At 34.1% G+C, this 27,337-nt stretch overlaps 2 protein-coding genes and 1 non-coding gene across 5 annotated transcripts; 2 read left to right on the top strand and 1 right to left on the bottom strand.

The window, feature by feature from the left end:
• Positions 1-9,114: 9,114 nt before the first annotated feature.
• On the top strand, positions 9,115-9,221 carry LOC141675782 (small nucleolar RNA R71). Its single transcript, XR_012556417.1, has one exon. It is a non-coding gene; the product is annotated as a small nucleolar RNA R71 (small nucleolar RNA).
• An 8,014-nt stretch (positions 9,222-17,235) lies between these two features.
• Positions 17,236-24,285, top strand: LOC141670739 (CBL-interacting serine/threonine-protein kinase 23-like). Of its 2 annotated transcripts, XM_074476724.1 has the most exons (15): positions 17,238-18,155; positions 19,398-19,460; positions 19,739-19,810; positions 19,901-20,008; positions 20,127-20,207; positions 20,383-20,436; positions 20,520-20,645; positions 21,296-21,385; positions 21,600-21,719; positions 21,817-21,942; positions 22,353-22,469; positions 22,728-22,784; positions 22,902-22,976; positions 23,753-23,828; positions 24,003-24,285. In XM_074476724.1, the coding sequence occupies exons 1-14, from the start codon at positions 17,946-17,948 to the stop codon at positions 23,813-23,815; spliced, it is 1,362 nt and encodes a 453-aa protein (XP_074332825.1). In that variant the 5' UTR covers positions 17,238-17,945; the 3' UTR covers positions 23,816-23,828; positions 24,003-24,285. The 2 variants fall into 2 exon arrangements, with proteins under 2 accessions (XP_074332826.1, XP_074332825.1); XM_074476725.1 differs by lacking the exon at positions 19,398-19,460 and having other exon boundaries at positions 17,236-18,155.
• Positions 24,286-24,764: 479 nt separating this feature from the next.
• LOC141670740 (uncharacterized) lies at positions 24,765-26,978 on the bottom strand. 2 transcript variants are annotated; one of them, XM_074476726.1, is made up of 7 exons: positions 26,523-26,978; positions 25,922-26,355; positions 25,786-25,835; positions 25,594-25,647; positions 25,357-25,502; positions 25,162-25,269; positions 24,765-25,009 (listed from the first exon to the last, which is right to left on the bottom strand). In XM_074476726.1, exons 1-6 carry the CDS (start codon positions 26,936-26,938, stop codon positions 25,170-25,172), a joined length of 1,200 nt encoding a protein of 399 aa, XP_074332827.1. In that variant the 5' UTR covers positions 26,939-26,978; the 3' UTR covers positions 24,765-25,009; positions 25,162-25,169. The 2 variants fall into 2 exon arrangements, with proteins under 2 accessions (XP_074332827.1, XP_074332828.1); XM_074476727.1 differs by having other exon boundaries at positions 25,162-25,282; positions 25,413-25,502.
• Positions 26,979-27,337: the final 359 nt, after the last annotated feature.

The following is a 27,337-nucleotide window of genomic DNA, read 5'->3' as shown; positions in this document are numbered from 1 at the left end:
TGGAAATAGAAGTGAAGATAACCGGAGCCGGTACCGAAAAGCTGTTTGAGATTGCAATACAGCCCGAATTATTGGAAAAGAAAATATTGTGCCAGTAAAAGTGATGAATGAAGGCAGAGAGCCAACAAATAGATATGAGATTAATACCGAGAAAGATGATAAAGGAATAATGAGGCATTCCTATAGAAATTGGGTTCCAAATGTTCAAGAGCCTAAAGATGAAATCTTAGATGAAAGCTAGTTTGAGGAATAAGATTTAGAGCAAACCCTGAACGCGATAGTCAGGGAGGTCGCCATCAAGATAGAAGGAACCCATGACATAATGGAGTGGAAAATGAGGATTTTAAATTAAAAGATGACCCCGATTATGGGGAGTAGGATGAAACATTTCATAATAAGGAAACAGAAAGTCGAGTAAGGAAAGGAGACCCGAGACGGTACTCCTATATGGCAATTCATAGACCTGTCTAGACAGAACTTAGACTATTATCCCCAACCACCACTCTGAGGAGACAGTGCGGTGGGAAATTCTTTCATGACCTTTAAGTCGCTAAGCTCTCAGAGTTCCAAGGAACAAGCTGACCCAGTCGAGGCAAGAGCCTGGCTAAAGGAAATAGATGAATCATTTGAGATTCTAAATGATTGACGAACCACAAAAGACTGTTTTGTCACTTACCCTCCCAAGAGAGAGACCACCCGCTGGTGAAAGGCCAAGGAAGGCACGGAGCAAGAGATTATAATAAACTGATTAAAGTTCAGCCAATTGTTTTCGGGATCGTAATTCCCAAGGTTATGGAATAGTGTAAAAGCTTTAGAGCCAGAACAAAGGCAGACGAGTATGATGAATTATGAATCTAAGCTGTAAAAGTTGTTAAGATTCGTTCTGAAGACGCGAATCCAGAATGACGGGATATTTGAAATCAATGCTTATGTTGTGTTGGTTCATGAAATAATGATAAGAGAAAGGAAAATAAAAAGGAATTGAAGTGGAAAGGAATAAAAAGGCAACAGAGTTTGAGGAATGATAAGGGAGTTGGGTATGAGGAAACCCTAAAGACTCCTATTAATAGAAATAGAAAAGTATATGATCGTCAGGATGAGGGTGATTCACCATGAGTTAAAGTTGACGGTTGAAGGCATAAGAGATGCATATAGTTTATCCCCTGTAAGTTGGGAGGATTCGAGGAAACCTTGAGATAATTCGAAGGATAAATAATGAGACGCGGATAGACTAAGGGGATAAGAAAGTAAGAAATTAAGAAAATTGGATGAAGGAAGTGACCTTCAAGAAGGTGAAATGTAAGACCGGTGGCATGATACCCAGAAAGGGAGACGCCAGATATGAAAGATATCCCAACATTGAGGTGACTGTTGAGATAAACAACAAAAGTAAATAAGGAATTATTAAGAAGAAGTTCACGTTGAACACGACCAATATCTTCCAGAACATCCATGTTATCGTTACCAGATTAGGCAAGAAAAGCGGATAACCGTTGTTATCTTTTGGAGGCCATTTTGATTGACCTCAATTTGAATAAGGATGCTATTATGAAGTGAGGTATAGACTATCGAGATGGGGAATGTTGAATAAGATAATCTATCAAGGATATATGACTTGATTTATCCATGGAAGGATGCAGGTACCTTTTAAAGGTGGAATTAAGGATAGAACATCGGTAACTTAAAATGAATCCTAAGGGGAATGCATAAAGGTTGGCATTCCACCCTTAGTAGGGATAGTATGAGTTTGACAGTATGAATTGGGAAGGATTAAGGTATTAACAACCTTTAAGGATCAATGGAGAAATTTTTTTCAGAAGTATATAGACTATGGTTCTAGTATTAGTAAATGGTATTTTGATATACCCTGTACCTAGGGAGTACCGAATGAAGAATTTAAGAATAACCTTAGAGGTTTTACAAGGAGAAAGGTAATATCCAAAATTCTCAAGAATAGAAATGATGATAAAGGAAATATGATGTAATTATGATGTTGCCAAGTGGGGCACGTGTTAAACCACGAGAAAGTATGGATCGAACCAGTAAAGGTTGAAATTGTCAGGGCAATTAGGGCCTAGGATAAAAGATGTTCTAAGTATGATTGAGAGTCAGTCGTGACAGTGATTAACCTCTAAAGATTGAGGCAATAACTTATGGAAAAATGGTGATATTTTTTTTTTTACTCATCAGATTTTAAGGAAAACATCTTCACATAAGCTGTGATTGAAATGAGGTAGAAAATTTAGTTGAAGGTGGTTAAAAGACATTGATTATAAGGAACTATTACTATCAGGAAAGGCCAAAGAGGTGGCCGACACTTTAACGGTAAAAGGATAATTATAGGCGCTTGTGCCAAAGGAATACAGTGATGATGGTTAAAGCTATGAAGGTTGTATTATGGTTTGGAAGATTGACATTCCTTCTGATGACTGTGCAATACCCAACCGTAATAGTAGTTGGTAAAGGTTTAATTCGTGTAATCGCCATGAACGGGCTATCTATCTTAGAAGGTCCTATCTTGAGATAAGCCAGGACCATGTTTCAAAAAGGACTAGACGAACCTTTGAGTTAAGTCTTCTATTGAAGGCATATGATTAAGAATGGTATTAACCTGCTATCATTGCTTTGAGCGAAACTCTTCTGCAAATTTTATCTGCTTCATGTCATGAAAGTACGTCAGAGTTTGGAGTGTTCTTCATGAATTGTGATTGGTGGTTATGTTAACTCCTTAGGAGAATTAGATACGAGATGTATGGACTCCGTATGGTTAGTTATTAAGACTTCATGGAAAATGAATGACTACAGTAGGTCAGTGGTGGACCATAGTAAGGCAGTAATGATTCTGCGATTAATGAGCTGATTATAACCGTGAGAGTTGTATTGGAATGGGTGTTGAGATTGAGTACCACTAATCGGGTAGTGGTAGTGTATAAGTTATCATTGATAGACTAATTAAGTAGAGTATCTACCTAGTGAATAATTATTCTTTCTTATCAATAGAGAGTCGTATTATTATACGAGGAAGGTTGCGGTGCAAGCATAGAAATTCAAGTAACGATGATGTCTAGAATGAGATCCCAGATTCGATTTTCGATGTCGAGGGAGTTTCAAAGGTGATTATGTATAAGCTCAAGGAAGAGTGTGGGTCCATAGAATGATGGACGGGATAGCGAAAATATTTAGGCATGGGAAATACGAGGCTATAATGCTTGATGCTGATATAAATACGTATATGTTTTGTTCTCCTATGACAAACCTCTATAGTTCAGAGGTAGGTTCCAAGCCAGATATTTTGTGGCAGTATATTTTTTTTCATATATACAATTCTCTTCAGTTCGTTCTTTTCTCTTCTTTTCATTTCATGTAAGCTGAGAAGAACAACCCTTCCAAAAGGGGAGGTATTGCCGAATGACTATCTATCTGTGTGATAGAAGCCGAGTAGGATACCAGCTATTGTTTAATTGCTTGTCAAGTACTAAAGGCTGGCCACCTTCTGTACTAACTATGCAATATAACAAGTGTTCATGATCATAGTGATCTCTCAACAAATTCCTTTACTTCTATTTGATTGATCAAATTTTGGAAAATAGAAACAACTGAAAAAGGAGTAATAAAGTGGTGGTAGTATGCGGAATGGGAACACATTCGTGATACTAAGGTTGACGTGGTTATTAAAAGGTTATAGAACGCTAACGAGCAAAAGTATAACCAGTATAATATTAGGAACGGAAGGTAGTAGCGATTACGAACTGGAAAAGAATGGGTATTGAGAAGCAGAAGCTCTAATGATAAAAGCTATAATGAGAGTCTGTGCAATAGACTTGAAAGAATTTGGAATGATCACTTAATTCGGATTGAGTTATCTTACGACAATAGATCATATGTCATTATCGAGATGTCGCCTTATGAGATCCTTGAGGGAAGATAATGTCGATCTCCCTTATGTTAGGATGAAGTTGTAGAGCGCAAGATGCTCGGACCCGCAGTAGTCCAAAGGACCAAGGATATGATAGATCTAATCAGAGGACGGCTGGTAGTAGCCCAAGATGGACATGATAAGTATGTTGATTTGACACGAAAGGATAAAGAGTATGAAATAGGGGACCTAGTAATGTTATAGGTATCCCTTGGAAAGGATTGATGAGGTTCGGAAAGAAAGGAAAGCTAAGTCTACAATTTGTTGGACCCTTGGATATATTAAGACGTTTGGGAAGTTAGCATATAAGCTAGCCCTAACCCCGAATATGTAGCAAGTTCATAACGTGTTCCACGTATCAATGTTAAGGAAGTGTAATTCGGATGCCAGACAAATAGGGGCATATGAGCGCATAGACATGCAACCAGACGTAACCTATATGGAGCAACCAGGAAGGGTATAGAGTAAAAAGGAACGAGTGCTTAGGAGAAGGATTATCAAACTAGGCAGAGTTTGGTGGTAGAACCACAATGTGGAAAATTGACTCGAGAGTTAGAAAGTGTAATGCTAAGAAAGTATCCCCATTTGTTTTCTATCTGATTCCGGGACGGAATCCTTTTAAGGAGGGGAGACTGTAATAACCCCAATTTTTGAGAAATTTTGAAACCCTTATGAATAGTGTTTTTGCTGAACGAGAAAACTTTTCATGCCACGCTATGCAGGGGTTCTGTTATTGATCTTATGGGATATTATTAGTACTCTATGTGGTATATAAGTGTATGTAAAGATTGTCAGAATCCAATTCCGAACACTTTGATTTTTCCCGGAAATCCACAAGATACGGAGAGAATTGAGTATAAGGTAACAGGATAAAAAGGATTGAAATTAAAGGATTATAGGAGAGGATCATAAAAGGAATATAATATATTGAGAAAGGTTAAGGGAACCTAAGTAATAAGATCCCGGGTATGATCCCTCAAACGATAAACGAGAACGAAAGATAAGCGAACCGTAAAACAAATAAGTGACCAAGAGACAAGCTTGTACAAGAAGCCAGGGATTGTGACATCATCAAACCACAAGGTGTGGACAAGTGGGAGCATAATGACATGTGCAAGGTGACACAAGCATGACATAGAAGGGAAGGAAGTGTGGTTGAATTATAACCACACAAAATCAAGGTTAATTAAGTCATTAACCAAAAACAACACAAAAATCAACCAACCAAGCAAATCATTTCATTTTCATCAAACAAAACACAAAAATATCTTCTTCCCAAGCTAGCTCTCGGCCCATTTCTTAAAATTTGAAGATCCAAGCTCCACCACTTACTATTTAGCAAGGTAATTATCTAAGCTTCCCCATGGATAGTTACATACTTCCTATAAGTTTAAGCTTCTAATTCCAAGCCAATCTTTTTCTATAAATCAAGGAAGAAGATGGTGAATAGTAACCTTCAAGAAATAACTTTAGTTTTCTTGAATTTTTATGAAAGATTAAGGTTATACAAGCAAGGATCAAGGTTCTTTTAGGCATTCAAAGCTCTTGGGTTGTGTTAGGAAGCTTCAAGGAGGTATAAACAACTTTCACCTTTAACTTATAGTTTGAACTTTGAGTTTTGATGAGTTTATGGATGGATTAATGTATATATAGAAATATCCATGTATGTATAGCAAGATCCATGTATGATAGATGGTTTGGTTGGATTTGTGGTGATTTTGGATATGAATCTTGGTTAATGGTTAATGAATCTTAAGTTATGGTTAGTAGATCATGTTTGTGGTTGAATAAGTTGGAAAACCTTGAGATTATGGACTGACTTTGCCTTGATATAAGTTGTGTTTGAGGTATTGATGATGGTTGGGTGGTTTGTAGTGAATTGGTAAAGAATTGGAGTGGTATAAATATTGGTAATCGCGTAAACATAGCCGTCGTAACGTCCGATTTTCTTTAGACTGTTTTGTGCATAACATTAGGACCCGAGGACCCCCTGCTAGATTGTGACCACTTCCATGTTTAGGTAGCTCATGTTACGAGCTTCGTTTTGATATGTAGTTCGTTCGATTCCGATGCACGGTTTAGGAGAAACGACCGTTTCAAGTAACGGCGTTTCGCGAACGAAACTTTTTCCCTCGCCTTACTTTGAAACATAGGTTAAAGACCAAAAAGGGTTAATTAATGTATGAAACATTTATGGTAAGTGTGTTAGGCAGTTGGTAAGACATTCGCGAAGGAATCGCTTTAAAACTCGTAAAGGTTAAATTATTAAAAATGGTGGAGCCGAGGGTACCCGAGTGACTTAAGCGAATCAGTAAGCACAGAATAAGCGTTAGAGTCTAAGTTAGTTAAAGTATAGATTTACAAGTGACTTTGGTTTAATTCCAACTTACTTGTTGTTTATAGGTTACCAGGCTCGTCCCGAGCCATTCGTAACCCCAGTCGCTCAGGCAAGTATTCTATCCGTTATACTGTTGTTGTGATGTATATATGTATATGCATTATCTTGCGATAGATGCATGATGTTTATATTAGCAAATGTTGCGATATATTGTAGCATGTGATATGGTATATATGCATGCCTGTTTCATATTCTTGAAATATATATCTGTTGGTTCAAATGCTTATTCGTTGCATAATACCTATGCTAGAGATAAGCGGTATTTGCGTATACCCTTAGTATAGGGACCCAAAGGTGAAAATATTTTCTAAAACCGGGAGTCGAGGATCCCGAGTAGATTTTGTATATATATGGATATGGATATATATATATATATATATTTATTTATATATGGTTATAGTTTTCCAAACTATTAATCGAATAAGGTTTATTCGATAACTTTAAACTTTATTTATTATTGAATATTATTTTGAATATTCATTCGAGGACTTATGACTCCTTTTATTTATTTATTGAATATTATTTGAATATTCATTTGAGGATGTATGACTCCTTTATTTTATTTAATGAATATTATTTATAATATTCATTCGAGGTATTATGACTCAGCGTATTTTATTTATTGAATGTTATTTGAATATTCATTTGAGGATCTATGACTCCGATTATTTGCTGAGGTATATTCTTTATTTTATTAAAGAATAAGGTGTAAATAATCAAACTTATTTTCGGTTATTCAAATAAAGATAATACTTTTATATAAGTATATCTTTGGTTATTTAATATTCGTTTTAAGTATAAGTTTTAAAACTTCTACTTCAATTATTTTTATAAAGATTATTCTTTATGGGAATATTAATTAAAATAATAATATTCAGTCATTTTCTAAAATATTCTGGGGACTGATTTACTTCATTAAATCAGCCTTACTCCAAACACTCTTTAAAGTGTTTTCGAGTCTTCAAAATGATTTTTAAAAGTCAGAGCGGATCCCAAAACTCATTTTTATATTTAAGATCTTCCTTTTAAGGGGATTTAAATACTCGCTCAAAACCTGGGGAATCCGGCTCTGTGGTGTATTTTATATTCACAACAAGGTTGCAGATTTGGTAAATGAATTGATTACTTGCCCAACGTTCGGGAAGTAAGCCCCTCTCATTGAGTCGGCATAAGCGACAGGCCGGGGTACGGTCTATTATTGTGTAAGTGGCTCAGTGGGAGTCCATCAAATGCATAAGTGGCTGAGTGGCAGTCCAGCATAGGTCTTAATTATGACCAGGGTGATGACCAGTGGGGAATTCGTCCATCTACTAGTAGAAAAGGTTACTTATTGGTATCTTTGCCTGATCAGCGAGATATCGGGTTTATGCCAAAATTCTTTTCCTTTCCAAAATTCATTGGATGTTTCAAACTCTGTTCATACTTTACATAACAGAGGTTCCAGGAAATGTTTAAGAGATATATATATGTGGATATATATATATCGGGACTAAATAAAGTATCTCGTAACTTTATTTCATTCAATAATATTTCAAAGATTGAATCTATTCAAATCTTGTCTTGTAGTCTCATCTATGTGATGAACTTTTGAAACTGATTATAACTTGAACGGTGGTAGTTCAAGTAGTATTGGGAAAGATATAAGTATATTGGGGTATTTGGTAACCTCATCTTTTAAACTTATATCTAATTAATAATTGTCTTATGAATGACAAAGATTTTCAGAAAAACGTTGAGACAAGGTTAGATATATGAGATCACCTTGCAACGATATTTTTTTTATATACAGTTATACACTGGGACTTTGTGTATATTATGCATGGAAGAGGACTTCCAATATTTTGAAAAGTATATATGTATATATACTGAATATTTTGCGACTTCATCGCATTAAGATATCAAACTTGGTTCATTTCTTTTGACCAAGACTTTCATGAGTATTATGAGTAGGCTCATATATTGTAAATCATTATACATATTATTTTGGTGGGCTTGCTGCTCACCCTTGCTTTATTTCTTCATCACACAACAACAGTTAGGAAAGATGGCCAGACCCCAGCAGACCCAGCGCAAGCGCGTGGGAAGCGTCCCGCGTCTTCCCGTTGATGTTGTAGCTGCTATAGCTGCAGAGGTAGATCTATTGTAGATCAGACCATCTACTTTTGAGAATCAATTATGTATAATTATAACTTGTGGCAGATAATGGCAATTAACTGTAAATTTATCAAGTAATCATTTTGGGTTGTAATAACTTTTAAATTGTGGATTCAAAGACTTGTACTTATTTAAATTTCATCTCTGAGACTATAACGGGTTGTGGTGTGTGTTAGTGTGGGGTCACAGCATAAGGTTATTTATTATTAATTAAGTGAAGTGATATTGTGGAAAGAAAGACCGTGACGACCCGGATCCTCGACCCCGGATCTGGGGGTGTTACACATACTGAACAGATTCGTTGACAAGAGAACACTGATCCGTAGCATGAGAACCTGCACAAAGCTCACAAACCATAGCTATTTGATTAACTCCATACGTAGCCAAAAAATCCACCTTCATTGATAGCGCTTGGAGCTGGGCTGCAATAGCGGTGGCTGCATCAACTTCCAGAATACCTGCTACCTTGCCTGACGTCATCCTCTGAGTTGGGTTTTGATGCTCATTTGCAGCCATCGTCTCGATAAGATTATACGCCTCAGTATAGCTTTTAGCCCATAAGGCGCCTCCAGCTGCTGCATCGAGCATGGGCCGAGATTGGGCCCCCAAACCATTATAGAAACCAGTGATCACCATCCAATCCGGCATTCCATGATGTGGACATTTTCTCAACATTTCCTTGTAGCGTTCCCAAGCCTCGCACATAGATTCTGTAGGTTGCTGCGCAAACTGAGTAAGAGCACTCTTCATAGCAGCAGTCTTTGCCATTGGATAAAACTTCACTAGAAACTTTTGCGCAAGATCTTGCCACGTAGTGATGGACCCAGCTGGTTCAGAATGTAACCAGTCTTTAGCCTTGTCCCTTAGTGAGAATGGGAAAAGCCTCAACTTGATAGCCTCATTAGTCACGCCATTATACTTAAAAGTGCTGCAGATCTCGACAAAATTCCTTATGTGCATGTTGGGGTCTTCAGTTGCCGCTCCTCCAAAAGAAACAGAATTCTGCACCATCTGAATAGTGCCCGGCTTGATTTTAAAGGTGTTAGCTTGAATAGCCGGATGAAGGATGCTTGACTGAATGTCATCAATTTTAGGCCGAGAAAAATCCATAAGAGCTGGATCAGCTTGAACAATACGATCTCCCATGTTTACTGGTTCTTTCTGCTCAGTTCCTGAATCCGAATCCTCAAAATCTAACTTCTCCGGAATATCAAGAACTTCGTCTGTCTCCTCAGCTGTATCTAAAGTCCTCTTGCGAGCACGAGAACGAGTTTGCATAAACGCTTGCTAAAGTACCTGAAACACAACCGAAAAGAGTAAGTAACTACTACGTCCTAATCACTGAGTCCTAATGACCAATGATGGTAAGTACATAAACTAAACAAATACGCCGAGTCCCCGGCAGCGGCGCCAAAAACTTGTTAGGGCGAAAACACGCGCTAATATTCATGCAAGTATACGCGTTCGCAAGTAATATAGAATACTTTCTAATTCGTTCCCTCAGAGACTCAGACTAAATTATTGTCTAATTAAACTCACTCACCAATGTATGATTACTTCTCAATGTTAAGATAATAACACTTAAAATTGTTGATTAAATATTAACTATAATTAACTACTTAATTAACCACTTAACTAACACTTCAATTTATCAATAATAAAACACTCATGAGATCACAACTTCATTATTACTCCTTCTATAGCCATTGTTATTACCTTTAGCATGTGACAGTGATGATATTAATCGAATAACACGAAACTGATAAAAGCCAACTTTCATTGTACTCATACCATTCTACCAAGCATCCACAATTAAGATAGAAGTCGAATAGTCATCAATTATGTTGAGTTCCTATATGTCTACAGAAATTGACAACACAACGATTTAAGCACAAGTTATTCCTTTTGATTACATAGGGCAAATAAAACTGTTAGAGTTACCCACTAATCATGCTCAACGTACATGAACCTATGCTAGCATGGCAAGTTCTAAATCTCAAGATCCACCGTCGCTTCACAAGAGATTATCACCCTATCTTATATGTTCGCGACGCACATAAGACGAATACGCACAACCAATACTAGATATCAAGCAATCATCACACACTAAAGTATTAAACAATTAACTAAAGAATTCCATAATAAATCCGTTGCAACCCCATGATCACGATTAGCCCATAATAGGACTTATCGCCATCATGGGTTCATATGAAATCATGATAAACAAACACAAGAAAATAATAACTAAACTAATTATATTAAAACAGAGTACGTCACAAGAGTAAATAAGTCAAAGCAAGAAAACTAGCATCCAACGTTACAACGAAACAAGAATCACAAGAATATATGCTTCCTCTTCGTTGTGGTGTGCTAAATCGGTCTTCTTCCTTATCTCCTTCGCTTCTTGCGTAAAACACAATCTAAAACATAATCCCCTTAATACTCTCCGTGAAAATGTCTCAAATCTACCTATATAATAGTCCCATAAAACTCAGATTACATAGAAGTTGGAAGCCAAACAGAAGTAGAAGTCTAAAATAATTTATCTTTTTCCCCGACCCTGCGCGGCCGCTCAGTATAGCTGCGCGGGCGCGCAGGTTGCTGCGCGGCCGCTCAGCATTGCTGCGCGGGCGCGCAGGCCTCTACTGGAAAAAATCCAGGTTTGCTCCGTTTCTTCGCCATAATCTGCCCATTCCTTTCCTCTCGCAATGGTGAACACATGCCAAGGCTTATTCTTGATGATTCTTCCCCCGAAATGCAACTAATACCCTGAAATGCATAAACACTAGAAAAACGCATCAAATACACAAAATACTTGACTTCAAGACACCAATTTAAGCCATTTTAAGACGTTCTAAGTGGTATAAAATGCCACTTATCAGCTGTATCTAAAGTCCTCTTGCGAGTACGAGACCGAGTTTGCATAAACGCTCGCTTAAGTACCTGAAACACAACCAGAAATAATAAGTAACAACTACGTCCTAATCACTGAGTCCTAATGACCAATGATGGTAAGTACATAAACTAAACAAATACGCCAAGACCCCGGCAACGACGCCAAAAACTTGTTAGGGCGATAACACGCGCTAATATTCACGCAAGTATACGCGTTCGCAAGTAATATAGAATACTTTCTAGTTCGTTCCCACAGAGACTCAGACTAATTATTGTTTAATTAAACTCACGCACCAATGTATGATTACTTCTCAATGTTAAGACACTAACACTTAGAATTGTTGACTAAATATTAACTACAATTAACTACTTAATTAACACTTCGATTAATCAATATTAAAACACTCATGAGATCACAACTTCATTACTACTTCCTTCAATAGTTATTGTTATTACCTTTAGCATGTGACAGTGATGATATTAATCGAATAACACGAAACTGATAAAAGCCAACTTTCATTGTACTAATACCATTCTACCAAGCATCCACAATTAAGATAGAAGTTGAATAGGCATCAATTATGTTGAGTTCCTATTTGTCTACAGAAATTGACAACACAATGATTTAAGCACAAGTTATTCCTTTTGATTACACAGGGCGAATAAAACTGTTGGAGTTACCCAGTAATCATGCACATCGTACATGAACCTATGCTAGCATGGCAAGTTCTAAATCTCAAGATCCACCGTCGCTTCACAAGAGATTAACACCCTATCTTATATGTTCGCGACGCACATAAGACGAATACGCACAACCAATACTAGATATCATACAATCATCACACACTAAAGTATTAAACAATTAACTAAAGAATTCCATAGTAAATCCGTTGCGACCCCATGATCACGATTAGCCCATAATAGCACTTATCGTCATCATGGGTTCATATGAAATCATGATAATCAAACACAAGAAAATAATAACTAAACTAATTATATTAAATCAGAGTACGTCACAAGAGTAAATAGGTTCAAAGGAAGAAAACTAGCATCCAACGTTACAACGAAATAAGAATCACAAGAAAATATGCTTCCTCTTCGTTGCTGTATGCTAAAACGGTCTTCTTTCTTATCTCCTTCGCTCCTTGCTTAATACCACGATCCTCTCTCGTGAAAACGTCTCTAAATCTACTTATATAATAGTCCCATAAAACTCAGATTACATAGAAGTTGGAAGCTAAATAAAAGTAGAAGTCTAAAAACAATTATTTAATTTCCCGACCCTGCGCCGCCCGCTCAGCTATGCTTTCTGCGCGGCCGCTCAACATAGCTGAGCGAGCGCTCAGGACCCTACTGGATTTTTCCTGAGTTTGCTCCGTTTCTTCACCGTAATCTACCCCTTTCTTTCCTCTCGCAATGGTGAACACATGCCAAGGCTTATTCTTGATGATTACTCCTCCGAAATGCAACTAATACCCTGAAATGCATAAACACTAGAAAAACGCATCAAATACACAAAATACTTGATTTCAAGGCACCAATTTAAGCCATTTTAAGATGTTCTAAGTGGTAATAAATGCCAGTTATCAGGTACTCCTAATAATAATCTCAAATCCAATACTTCTACCATAAGGGACAACACTATTCATATTTAATTTTGAAAACCTTTTACTTTTTATTTTCAAAACTCATATCATCATCATCATCATCATCATCTACATTAACAAATTTTTCTTTTCTATTAACATCATCAACATCATCACTAGCATCACTATCATCATTTATATTCTTTTTTTTCTCTATTAAAATCATCATCAACATCACTATTATTCATTTTTTACTTTCCTTTTCTCATTGGGTCACCTCTTCCTCTTTTTCCATATAATCAACATCATCATCCATATCCAATTTTTTCTTAGATTTATATTCATAAGTATCAACATCTATCAATTCATTAACATCATCTACAATAAGTTTACGATAAAACTGATTCTTTCCCACTGGTGTATAAAATAATCAAAATCATCATGCTCACTAGATGAACTTGAATAACTAAACAAGTGTGAAGCCATTAAAATAATAAGAGAAAACACACCTTTAATTTTGATCTCCAATGAAAAATGGTGAAAAAATAAGAAGAAAATTGTGAAAAAGATGGAAAAGAGGCTGGTGGAGGTGCATTTAATGCTCCTTCTGCAATGATCATTGGGGAGGGAGTATTAAAGACTCCAACCAACCAACGCGCCACTGACGCGCGAAATTTAAAAAATTTCAAGACTTTCCGCAATGAATCATTGCGGACGTGCCTCATTTTTTTCCCCAAATAATTTTTTTATAGTAATTTTTTTTGATTTTTTTAAAAATTAACCATAAATTTGATACGGCTTGTTAATATTACAAGAATTTTTAATATCATTTTTTTTATTTTTTAAACATAAATATTATTTACGTTACCTTTTCTTAAAAAGAAAAATTATTTAACAAATATAATTTTAATTTTGGAATACTTTGTTTATGTTATAAAGTCCAGTTAGAAAAGAAAAATATACAATTCCGTATTACAAATATTATAACACTTCATAACCATGAATGAAATACCCTGAGTATAAATTCCATTATTTTTCTTTAAAATAGAAAATTTTGTACAATTTAATTTGAAACACATAAATATATTTTTAAATATATTAGATAGGTTATTTCAGAGGTAGACTTGTTATGTTCCCATTTATATCCTTAGAAAATTATTTTATTAATTTTGTAGAAACATTTTTTCTTAATAATAAAATTATATTTTTTATTAAATAATACTCGTTTCATTAATACTATTATTAGGTAATTTGAAAACACGCGTACCCGAGCCAATTTTTGATTCATAAAGTCATCGTGAACTCATGGTGTCATGAGTTTATAAATCAAAAACCATCCTGTATATGAATCAAAAATCATCCGAGGTACGCGTTTCTTGAAATAATCTAATAGTCTTAGATATTTATATTATAATTTTATTATCAATGATACATAATTTTACTAAATTTATACAATAATAAAATAAAATTTATTATTGTATAAATTTATTATTTTATTTTATAATTGAGATATAGTAATTATTTATTAATAAATCAAACGTGCCTTCCATGATGATTCATTGCGGAAGGTGACGTGACTTCCACAATAAATTTTTGCGGAAGGTGATGTGGCTTCCGCAATGAAGCAATATAGATTGGTTTGAACGGCCCAGATTTGTTGGTTTCACAGTCACGTGGAACCGTCATAGTTATGGAAGTTTTGCCAATAAAGACATAGTTATATATCCAAAGTTAATTTCACATTTAACTGTTTGTTGTAATTTACATAAGGAATGAATTGATTTTAATTTTACTAAGCATCGAATAAAATTAACACGTACATACCTATTCAAATTTAAATTATTTTTATAAAAAACAAATATATATATATATAATATAAATATATAAATAATATAACATTTTAAAAATCACCCATTAACCACACCGCTCAACTCTATAAACTAAAAAGCTATAATATATCTATACTATACTATAATAACCGGAATAGGGTATAATTGGTATACCCCTATTTTTGGTTGGTTTGACTATCTTTTCAATCACGACCGTCGGATCTTCTTAATCAAATGATCCGGACCGTTCGATCTAAATATTAAAAACAGTACTCAGGTTCTCAGGTTCGAATCTCACTAAAGACAGACAATTATATTATTATTTATGTAATATTAAAGTTATCAGGTTCGAATTTCGCCAACAAACAAAAATTTATATTATTTATATATACTATATGCACAAAACTATAATAATCGATAATTTTGTTCAATCTCTTGATTTAGTTATACTCTTTTTTTAATATCTCTATTAATCACAACCGTTATATATATATACTATACTATTATAAGCAGAACACCCTCTATTTGGTAGTTACTCGGTACAGTTGTTTGGTAGTTGCTCGGCACAATTGTTTGGTACGACAAATAACAATCGTCAGATCTAAAGTCACAAAAATGAGAACCATTCGATACAATAATAAAATATTATTATATTAATATTTAAACTACTCTCATGGATTCAGGGTTCGAACCCCGTCAACAACTTATTATATTTAAACTTTTATATTCTTTATTTAAATAATATATTATATTATATTATTTATTTTCAGTCAAGTCTCAAATTATTATAAAACATATATTGTTATAATTTATTATATTCTTCGATTTATTTTTCAACTATTGAAAATCTATACTTATACTATAATAGTCGGAATAGAGATAATTTGGTTAAACGGTTTGGTTCAACGATAATTCCCTAATTTTGATTATTACAAAAATAGATAAATAGTGTTACATATCTAATAAACTACTAAATTATTAAACTACTACTAAATATAGTATACTTATCCTACTAAACTACGAATACAACTTATCATATTATTAAGAGATATAAATAATATTGTTATATATCCGCTAAACTACTAAATTGTTAAAATACTAGAAATAGTCTATTTATTCTACTAAATTACGACCACGTGTTATTCTATTATTTTTATTATAAATTTATAATCATTATATATTTATATAAATATTTTAAAAATATAATATAACTGGATAAATAAAAATTTAAAATATTAATGAGAACCCGTGCATCGCACGGGATTTATGCTAGTATCCTATTATAAGCAGAACACCTGTATTTGGTAGTCAGTTGCTCGGTACAGTTGTTTGGTACGACAAATAACAACCGTCAGATCTAAAGTCAGAAAGATGAGAACCGTTGGATGTAATAATAAAATATTATTATATTAATATTTAAACTGCTCCCATGAATTCAAGGTTCGAACCCCGTCAACAGCTTATTATATTTAAACTTTTATATTTTTTATTTTAACAATTTCTACAGGTTTAGGGCTCGGGTCCCGTGAACAACATATTATATTATATTATTTATTTTCAGTTAAGTCTCAAATTATTATAAAACATATATTGTTATAACTTATTATATTCTTCAATTTATTTTTCAATTATTGAAAATTATATTATAAAATATATTATTAAAAACTGTCGAATGTTAAAAGCAATCCGTGCATCGCACGGTTTATAGGCTAGTATATACTATAATAACCGGAATGAGGTATAATTTGGTATACCCCTATTTTTGGTTGGTTTGACTATTCTTTCAATCACGACCGTCAGATCTTCTTAATCAAATGATCATGACCATTCGATCTAAATATTAAAAGAATACAGTACTCAGGTTCTCAGGTTCGAATCTCACTAACAACAAACATTTATATTATTATTTATGTAATATTAAAGTTACCAGGTTCGAATTTTGCCAACAAACAAACATTTATATTATTTATATATACTATCTATACTAAACTATAATAATCGATAATTTTGTTTGATCTCTTGATTTAGTTATTCTCTTTTTTTAATATCTCTATTAATCACAACCGTTAAATCTTTAAATTAACTGATCATATAATCGTTTGATTATAGTCCTAAAAACATAAATAAAAAAAAAATTTAGATTCGAATATCACCATCTACATTCAAAATTAAATATTTATTTGAAATCAATCGGTACATATTATTTTAATATAAATAAAAATATAAGATATTAATAGAGACATGTGCATCGCCCGAGTTTTAAACTAATATATAATAATAAAATAAATACACTAGTCCAAGTTGGTCAGAGGAATAGAAAACAGCTTCCCAAGAAACAACCTTCTCCAATATGAGTTGTTAATAAGCAGAATGGATAACAAAGATAATATTTAAAAGTCTTTATAAATGATATTTTAAAACATAATTTCAATTAAATTGAATTTTATCATTAAAACTTATGGATACATTATTCCCAGGATCTAGCATATTTTGAAGTTCAATCAAATCAAGCGAAAAATAAACCGAGTCACAACGATTTGTTTGATTTTCAATGCCAGGTCAACTCGTTAATTCACGCGGTCTGTTTTTATTTTAAATTTAAATAAGACCACATTATTTTTGTTTATTTATACAGCCAACCTAGTTTGATTTTTCTTGGCTATTTTTGTAGCTTTCTTGAAAAGGGTATTTTTAAATTTTAATTTTAGTTCTTAGTAGTTTTGTTTTTTATTGGATTTTGTAAAAAAGACAAAGATTTTATTAGTGAAGATGAGTGTAAAGAAGTCTCAGGTTTGGCAACCTTGTAAAAAGAAGAGATCTTGATTTTGTGTGTTTAATTCTGTTTTACAAATATAAAAAAAAAATACCTTTTTTGGATGAATTAAGGATAGTTCTTGAAAATTTAGTTGAAAAGATTGGATCTTGGAGAAAATTGGGGGTTGTTTTTGAAGATTGAGTGAGAAAAACTGAATCTTGGAGTAAAAAAATGGATGGTATTTGTATTTTCTTGATGGGTGTATAAAATTATGGGTAGTGTTTAAAGATTGAGTAAGAAAGATTGAATCTTGGAGAGAAATAGTTGATAGTATTTGTATTTACTTGAAGGGTGTGTAAAGTTATACTGGTAGAGGAAGTGAGTGTGGTGTAGGTGTAAATTAGAGAGATATATGATCATGGCTTCAAAATCTTCAAGTAGTGGTGCTGGTAGTAGTGGTGGTAGTGGAAGGACTAGAGTGGGGAGGTATGAGCTGGGAAGGACACTTGGGGAGGGATCATTTGCAAAGGTCAAGTTCGCAAAAAATTCGGAGACCGGTGAAAATGTTGCCATTAAGATTATTGATAAAGAGAAAGTTCTTAAGCATAAAATGATTGGTCAGGTATAAATCTTAGTGCCTTGCACTTTTTTACTCTTTGTGTTTCTTATTCTGATTCCATTTTGATTTGTAGTATAGTTTGTGGTTGTTTCTATAATTTGAGCTTTTTAACTGCTTGTGCTGAACCTTCTTTTAATTGTAACTTTAGTGGAAACTTGTATATGAGAAAACAAGAATGAAATAGAAGAAGTTGGATGCTCTTATATTTATCTAGGTCATTAGTGGTTGGATGCGGATGGTTTTATGATCAGCTAGATCCTTTTAGTGGTACGTTAAGGTCTAGGTTGATTATTGTAGACAAGTAACAATTTTTACTACAAAAAGGAGGGCTGGTACTTGAAATATGTTTAAGAAGCTGTTATATTGAATAACTAAGCTTTACATGAGAATTGTATAGGAATATCTAATTTAGAATAACACAATATTTCTGACCAAAAAAAAGAATAACACAATATTGAAGTTGAAACTTCCTTTTTCTTTTCATGTGAATGATTCTGATTCTATATCCTTTCGTCATCAAATTAAATTAACCAACGATCTCAGTCCAACACACCATCAGGAAAGAAGGGCCTCTTTGGAAAAGACTTTTGAAGTCCACATTAACTCTTTGGTCTTTTTGCAACAGCTTGAGACTTGGAAAGTGACTAACAAATTGTTGGAAGGAGAGACTTATGTTTAAGTTTTCAATTCGACCTTAATGAAAATTTATATTACCCTCATCAGAACTTCCAGTTTTTTAGCAGTCATTTAACTGAAATGTTATGCGTTATGATGTCCAATAAAGTAATAAATTTTTGGCCAAACGCCCCCAAGAAGAAGTCTTAGACACAGTAAAGATACAAGTTGTGAGCATATTGAATCACTAAACTTACCTTGAACAAAGATTTTTTCTTTCTTCTTTAGATCTTATCCTTGCTGTTGTAGAGAATATGCTATGCTCTTCCTTTCTGATAAAAATCATCTCTAATATAATATATAGTGATCCGATTCTTTAGAGATAGATGTTGTTATTACATGCCACAAATTTGTATTGATTTTTTCTGCACTTCAATGTCCTGGTCTAGTAATAGATTGTAAATAAATAAGTTTTCATGCTGTACTATATTGCATGTCACCAGTATGTATCTATTCTGTTAGCATATCAAAAGCGATATGTAATTTAACTGTAAAATCTAGTCTGGTAAGTGGTAACTCTTCTTTCCATGCTATATGTAGTAATATTGGATGTGGTCTTCACTTTTGCAGATTAAACGTGAAATTTCCACTATGAAATTAGTCAGACACCCAAATGTTATCCGTATGCATGAGGTAATAATGTTATGATTGGATACATCATCTGTGATTACTAAATTTCACATCCAAAATGTTCTTATATGTATATATGGATGTTAGTATTGGTATTTTAGCAGTTTTTTGCTGGTGATCAATAAGAGATATTATGGCTCACTCCTCCATTACGTATTATTTCTTTATATCTTCTATTTTCTTTCTAAAGTCATTTTCAAGTCTAGAGCTAGTTAATTAAAAATTTCCTTTAATTCAACTGCATTGGTCCTTTTCTGTTTACTTAAGATACTCTTTGGTAGGTTATGGCAAGCAAGACAAAGATATATATTGTACTGGAATTTGTGACTGGTGGCGAACTCTTCGACAGAATTGTAAGTTTTTGATTGTGGGATCTTATCTTTTTTTGGTGCATGTTTGTTTATGAGTTTTAGTTAATGTATGTTATGTGATTGTTGATCAAGGCTTCCAAAGGCAGGCTGAAAGAAGATGAAGCTAGAAAGTACTTTCAGCATTTGATTAATGCTGTAAATTATTGCCACAGTCGAGGGGTTTTTCATAGAGATCTTAAGGTTTAAGTTTTGTTTATATTTATTTTTTCTCATAATAGTTTCTTCAGATTCACTGTTATAAAGATTTTGGAGATGATAGACTCTAACAGTTGTATTTGATAATATTTCTAATGCACAGCCAGAAAATCTGCTGCTGGATGCAAATGGCATTCTCAAGGTTTCGGATTTTGGTTTAAGTGCACTGCCTCAACAAGTCCGGGTGAGTGTATTGGTTTGTTCTGTCCATGTGTTACTTTAATGTGCTAAATCTTTTAAGAACTACACTATTCTGTTTCTCGTGCTATCTTTACATTCAACCAAGTTACACTTTCCGATCTATGTAATGTACAAGCATAAACCCTTTCTTGACTTGGCTTCTGTGTCCACTTGCTTAGGAGGATGGATTGCTTCATACAACTTGTGGAACTCCCAACTACGTGGCTCCCGAGGTATACTTTACATTGGTTGCGTTTAACAAAAATGGTTTCTTCCTGATCATTGGATTTTTGCTAATCTGTGTTCACTTCTTCAGGTGATCAATAATAAAGGTTACGATGGAGCTAAGGCAGATCTATGGTCTTGCGGTGTAATTCTTTATGTCCTTATGGCAGGTTATTTGCCTTTTGAAGATTCCAACCTCATGGTCTTATACAAAAAGGTGATTAGTTCCATGTATTTATTTGCAGATATAACCGAGACCTATAGTTTGCGTAGGAATATTGGTCAATGTTCTCTTGGAAATCATATCTTGTGTATATATATGTGGTGTGTTGTATAGATATTCTTTTACCATAAATTACACTCTGATCACTTGTACCGCTCGAGATGGGACAAAGCGGTATTACTGCAGTACATATCAGATATCACTGTTATTATAATTTGAATCTAGAGAAAATCTTCGTTTGTTTAGTAATAATTAGTAAAGAACCTTAACATACACAAAGTGGGCAGTAGAGACTCTGCTCGTGTAATGGATTAAGTATAAATACATAATACCTTGAGGGCGCTTGCGCTTTCAATGACAAGACTTTTGTGAAAAGATATCTTTGAGCACCAGGGCAGCTAAAAGAAAGTAGCTGTAGCTTGAAACTTATAATAAGTGGGAAACCTACATTTGGACCCAAAGAAAGAGGAGCATGAAGGTCCTTAATGGCTCACATATCTATTGACATGTACTGGTATATCGTATATGTTTTTAGTAATGATCAATAATTTGTTGCTCGTAACTTTCATTCTAGTATGGCATCTTTGGCTCTGGTTGATCTAGATATATATAACTGTGATTGGGTTTGTCACAATGCATTGCAGATAAATAAAGCTGACTTCTCATGTCCTCCTTGGTTCTCCTCAAGCGCAAAGAAATTAATCAAGAGGATCCTAGACCCTAGTCCAATAACAGTTAGTTGACGCGCATCTCTTCCTTATTTTTGACCCATTTTTATCTCTGTATGGTTAATATGTCAAATCTTTGCTTAGCAAAATAAAATAAAAATTTGTCAAATCTAAAATTTGTTGGAAGAATTCAAAGTTGCAGTTCACCTTGGTAGGATGGCATATTAATTCTTTCTACATTTTTACCAATTAATTTCCATGTAATATTTATATACGACAGCGGATAACTATTCAAGAGGTTATTGAGAATGAGTGGTTTAAAAAGGGATATCAGAGACCTAAATTTGTGCAAGAAGATGTGAGTCTTGATGATGTAGATGCCATTTTCGATGAAACAGGGGTAAGTCCTTTGTGAAATATTTTTTTTGATGTACTTGGAATATCTTCCCTTGTAGAAGTATTATGTAAAGCTCATGCTATTTCGCCTGTTGTAAAAGGAATCTCCCAATCTTGTTGTGGAAAGGCGGGATGAACGTTCTGCAGCACCTGTTACTATGAATGCATTTGAGCTTATTTCCAAATCGCAGGGACTGAATCTAAGTTCTCTTTTTGAAAAACAAATGGTACGCTTAGACAGTATTCCAATCTCTATTCTACTGAGGATATTTTAGTAAATTTTTCTATGCATTATTGAAAAAAAGTAAGTTAATGCTCGGTTATATTCCTGATAAGTGAGTATCATTTGAAATACTATAATTCAGTAATAGTAGAAAATTTCCATTTACTTGTAATTATAGTGGTCCGGACCTTTTTTCTTAGAATGATAATTATTGTCATTTATTTGTTATTTTTTACTTTAAATGATTTATTGGAATACAGTTTAGTTATTTATTATAGTTAAATGTCAACTACTATATGATTTTATACTTTTAGCAATATGTTGCATGTTTGGATTGCCATGGCTGTCCTTAGAGATAATATTTAAATGTTCTTGTTTAAGAATATAATATTTAACATTTCCTTTGGTGAATAGGGGCTCGTAAAACGAGAAACAAGATTCACGTCTAAACATTCTGCCAGTGAAATAATTTCTAAAATAGAGCAAGCTGCTTCGCCCTTGGGTTTCGATGTGAAGAAAAATAACTACAAGGTTTAGTATCTAAGTCTTCTTCTTGAATCTTTCTTCGTAGAACCTTATTCCCCTTTGTAGTGTTTCTAGGATATAACTTGTATCCTAACTGTTTCCTAGTTCAAGCATTTTCTAGCATGTCTACTTACATCAGCCTGATTTACATAAATGTGTTGTAATATTGTATGTGCTCAGCATCTTCTTAACCTTAATTATATTACTTGTAGCTGTAAGTAATCTTTTAGTCCTGATTTGATACTCTATGCCTTTTGTCCTTAGTTGAAGCTGCACGGGGAGAAGAGCGGGCACAAGGGTCACCTATCTATTGCAACCGAGGTAAGATCCCTGCTCTCTTCCCAAACCATATGGCGTTCCCAACTAAAAAGAAATTGTATGAAAGTAATTAGATGTATTTCAAGCTGTGATGGATGTTGACCTTTTTGTTTTTTCCAGATATTTGAGGTGGCACCCTCACTTCACATGGTTGAGGTTCGGAAGGCTGGAGGAGATACTTTGGAATTTCACAAGGTAATCAACTAAGCGTAATTTGCACCTGTTGCTTCCAGTCTGTCATGGTTTTGTAGTTGTCTGTTCTTACTTTGTAGAGATACCCCTTGTAGTGGTATGTATTTGTCTGTCCTCTTTCATTTTGTAACTAATAGACACAAGTTACATAATAATGTTTGTCATTCCAGCAGGTCCCAGCTAACAATGATCACAATAGTATCTATCTAGAGTACTCAAGTTTTCAAGTGTTATACAGTGCTTTTGCAACAACCTTTGTTTATATCTTCTGCACGTTCTCGAGCAGTATAACTTTATAAGTAGTCTCTTTAAATTAAAGCAGACAACTCATGTCAATTTGATGGTGAAAATGAAACTTTATAACCAAATCTGTAGTTCTGTCTCAGTGATGAGCCTTTGCTTGTCGGTCTCCTATACCCAGAGGATGAGAGTTTTAAATCTCAGAAAGACATATGGTGCACCCAAGTATTCGCATAAATATACAATTGAAATATAATCAATTTGACAGTCTTACCAAGTGAAAAGTCAGATTATTTTTTTATAAATTAGGTCTGAATTGATCCAAGTTGAAAGATCATTGCTGGAACCGACAGTAAGTTCTGGTTGTTTGTCAGCTTTGATGCATCTTTAAACTTTCTCCCGTCCTTTTCGTCATTTCTTATCCCATTTCATTGCTGTCCCATACATCTTGTGTTGGTTCTACTTTAGTGTGTTTGCACATGTCAAGACACTTTGTATTGTAAGTATATAACTTTGTTGTTTTTGCGATGACTAAACAGTTTTACAAGAACTTCACAGTTGGTTTGAACGATATTATTTGGAAAACTGGAGAGGAGGCATAAGAATGTACCAAAGGTTAGCAAATATATTTTGTATAATATTTGCGTAATTGTTCATAATAGTACTCAGCAATCTACAAATATATGCCCGGAAAATTGTCAGAGCAACAAGGTCCCTGACTGATCAATAATTATGTATTGGTTCTTAAAACACAAAACATGCTGAATCACTCTCTTTTTATTGGCGCAGGTGTTAAATATTAATTTCATATCATGTCAGCGAAAATTGTACGGAAATTGTGTAACAAGTGTGATTGCAATTTTAATTTTAGTACATGTACAAGGAATAGACAAACTGGTCCATAAACATATATTTATATTTCTTCTTTTATGATATAAACTTATACTGTAAAAATTGTGGGATGATAAAGTCTCTAGTGTTGAAAAACTGGGATGCATTGAAGAAATGTCTTGTTTCATCAGAACGGTTTAATGAATGCACACTTGGAGAATGTAATTATTAGTTCATGTAACTGGATTTAGAAGTATACCTTTGTGCCCTTATTCATGTAACAACATTAGGTCCAATCAAAATTCTGTCGGTTCCGTTAAAAGTGTTATCAACGTGCAAGTTTTGTATTTGAATAAGTTGCCTTTTAAGTGTTTTGAGTTTGATAACTCGGTTGTATAAGTTCAATTACAGATTAAGCTATTCAATCATATGTTTTATTTGAATCTATTTTGTTTTTCAAAATTGATTGAAGTGGTTGATGATCGCTATCAGAATTTAAGAATTTCTGTTGTATAATTATATTAAGCCGAAAAGACAACAAGTCAAGTTGCCTCCCATTTTTACGTAGTCAGCCCCAGCTAAATGATACCATCTTCCTTGCTAAGACGTTACACTGCATGAAGCTAAAATCAAGCCAAATTTTGCAGAGGATTACACTTTTTTTGTCACTCAGAATTATAAGCCACTGAAAACGTTAGGGTAGATTTGTTAACCCCAGAAAATGCGAAACTTGCTTAATTTCATCTGGCAAACATAAGCAATCTGCAGATTGATAACAAATTAACATTTCGTTCATTATGGTCCTGATGACTCCTCTGCAACAGGACTACATAAGAAACAAAACACAGAAGTTGTGTGGAAGATGTTGGGAATCTAGTTTAAGAACAAAGTTGGAAGTGTGTGTGGCACATCTATCATCGAGATAAAATTATGATGTCCTGGGAAATATATGCATCCAATGCTTCCTGTATAAAGTAGACAAATTAAACCATTAAGAATTATCAGACTAAAATATAACTTGATAAATGCATTATACACAAGCACACACACAAACGCCAATAAATATGTTGCTGAGGCAGAATACTAGCACACAGGTACTTTTCACACAGCAATTTACCTGAAGGATCAGGAATATCCTTTGTGCAATGTACTTTTGTGAGAGCGTTGCACCTCTCTGCTGTAGTTTATCAGGATGAAGACGTAATCGCGCTCTCTGATAAGCCTTCTTCACATTTGAGCTTTCATATAGGTATAAAAATTTCACATTTTCAAAATGTAGGAAGAATTTGCAATTAGAACCTACCCAACTTACTTGTTATCACGTTCAATCAAATTTAGTATAAAAACTATCTTAAAGATCCGTCTTACATCCTCAAGTGTACAGAGCAGCAATTCAATGTTTCTTTCTTTTCCACATGACCACAACTTAATACCTTCTTCCAACATTTTCATCTCCCTCTATACATTAAACAAGTAACTGAGAATTAGCACAATTAGAGATGTATTCTGTCTTGAGTACATCTTGTCTGAAAAGTGCAGCAGAACTTACAGACTCATCCACTTCTCTTTGATTTGTTTCAGCTTTTATTTTGTTCGGATACTCCTGCGATAGAAGAAAAAACAAAAGAGAATATGAATAACTTGTTCCTTTCCAAAATGAGCCTCTTTTTCAATCCGCTCATAAGCAGAACTTTATTATTTCAAGTCTAAATGTCTTCTTCATAAAAATAAAAATAGATACCCGTTGCAGGTGCAATGATTCAATCTCATCCGCATGCTCATCGGGCATATCTGCGATAATTTTGCATTAAACATAATGTAGATTGTTAGTAGCTTTTAAAAACAATTTTTTTTACATGTACCGGAAAATCAAGTACCTGTGGTTTCAGCAGATGAGGTATGTGACTGATAGCTCTCTTTAGCCCACGCGATAGCTTCATCGACTCCTACTCCTTCATCAGTCCCTTCCCGGTAACCATTGCTAAATTCAAAAACATTGAAACGGCTAATTTCATTGTCATCGTCGCTGTCAACATCATCATAATAATCCTTGTGAAATTTGTTGATAAAGTTATCTTCATCTCCCACGGATACTTTGACACTTGAAAATGAATAATCTCCGCGACTCATGCTTTCTGGTGAAGAAGCCCTCCTAGAAATTTTGCTGCTGAAATTCTCAGTATGTTCTTCATTCTCAGAAATTTTCTCCCCAACAAAAGTACGATTGTACGAAAAATCTGGTATATCTTGCTGTCCTTGTTGGATTCCATGCAGCAGTGTTGATGGGTTCCATGCAGGTACGGTTATTGGCCTTTAGTCAAAAACAAAAATCATTAGAATCACACCGAATGAAGCAATATGCTAATCCTTTTTCATAATTATTAAAAAAATAGAGAAATGCAAAAATAGAGAAATGCAAATAGTAACGCGATAGAAGTAAAAATGAAATTGAATATATGAGCAATGTAACTTCATAACCTGAAATTTGAAGCATAAACAGTTGAATAAGCATCATCTTCGCTTGTTGCTGGACTAAACTCGGACTCCGAATTTAGCACCAATGTCGTATCCAACTTGGATCTTCGAATCTCACTAAACATCTCACCGCATGGCGCGGCAATTTTGCAGGGCATGCCCGAGTTTGAAATGCTGGAGAAAATTTTAAACTCGGGCAAGTTTCGGACATTTCTTTCCACACTGTGCCTTACAGGATTATGGAACATGTTATCGTCGGATGGGTCGTCCACAACGGAGGAATGGCGGGAAAAGACGCAGCGTGGTGGGCCACCAAATATGTCGTCAAAGTCTTCTGGTTGTAGAGGTTTTATTTTTGGGTGAATGCTTCTCCGGCAAGTGTTTTTGGTGGATTTTCTGGTAAAAATTTTCGCCCACATTGTGGATACAGTTACTGGGAATTTTGGATACAGAACGTGTTGTGTATATGGGATTTGCCACTTTGCCTGCATGGTCTAATATTTATAGGCATAAGAGACTTCAATTTTCACCAGCAAATTTTAAGCATCTGTTTTTGGTTACCTAGAGGTATTAATGTAACTTAAATCATAAAATTACTTTAGGTGAGTTCGATGGAATCTGACTGCAATGAGTGAATTTGGCTCGAGTTCGGTTCGATTTATAAATAAATTTATATGAACATAATTTTAAGTTTCAATTTTATAATAAGCTGAAATTGAGCATGATATAGCTCATCTTCAAAGTTCGTAAAATAAGTTCCTGATTATAATTTTTTATGTACACATTTATTAATATAGTTCATAAATAAGTTAAACAGT

Source organism: Apium graveolens, chromosome 7, assembly GCF_009905375.1.
Source record: "Apium graveolens cultivar Ventura chromosome 7, ASM990537v1, whole genome shotgun sequence".
NCBI classification, from domain to species: domain Eukaryota; kingdom Viridiplantae; phylum Streptophyta; class Magnoliopsida; order Apiales; family Apiaceae; genus Apium; species Apium graveolens.
This window is presented reverse-complemented; position numbering and strand designations above follow the sequence as displayed.

Bases quoted from the DNA above. Each gene is read 5' to 3' on its own strand.
- LOC141670739 (XM_074476724.1), top strand. From the start codon at position 17,946: ATGATCATGGCTTCAAAATCTTCAAGTAGTGGTGCTGGTAGTAGTGGT. The intron at 20,646-21,295 runs GTGATTAGTTCC...AATGCATTGCAG, and splicing joins TCATGGTCTTATACAAAAAG to ATAAATAAAGCTGACTTCTC. The intron at 21,943-22,352 runs GTACGCTTAGAC...TTTGGTGAATAG, and splicing joins CTCTTTTTGAAAAACAAATG to GGGCTCGTAAAACGAGAAAC.
- LOC141670740 (XM_074476726.1), bottom strand. From the start codon at position 26,938: ATGTGGGCGAAAATTTTTACCAGAAAATCCACCAAAAACACTTGCCGG. The intron at 26,356-26,522 runs GTTATGAAGTTA...TTTTGACTAAAG, and splicing joins GTTTATGCTTCAAATTTCAG to GCCAATAACCGTACCTGCAT. The intron at 25,648-25,785 runs GTATCTATTTTT...CTTCTATCGCAG, and splicing joins AATCATTGCACCTGCAACGG to GAGTATCCGAACAAAATAAA.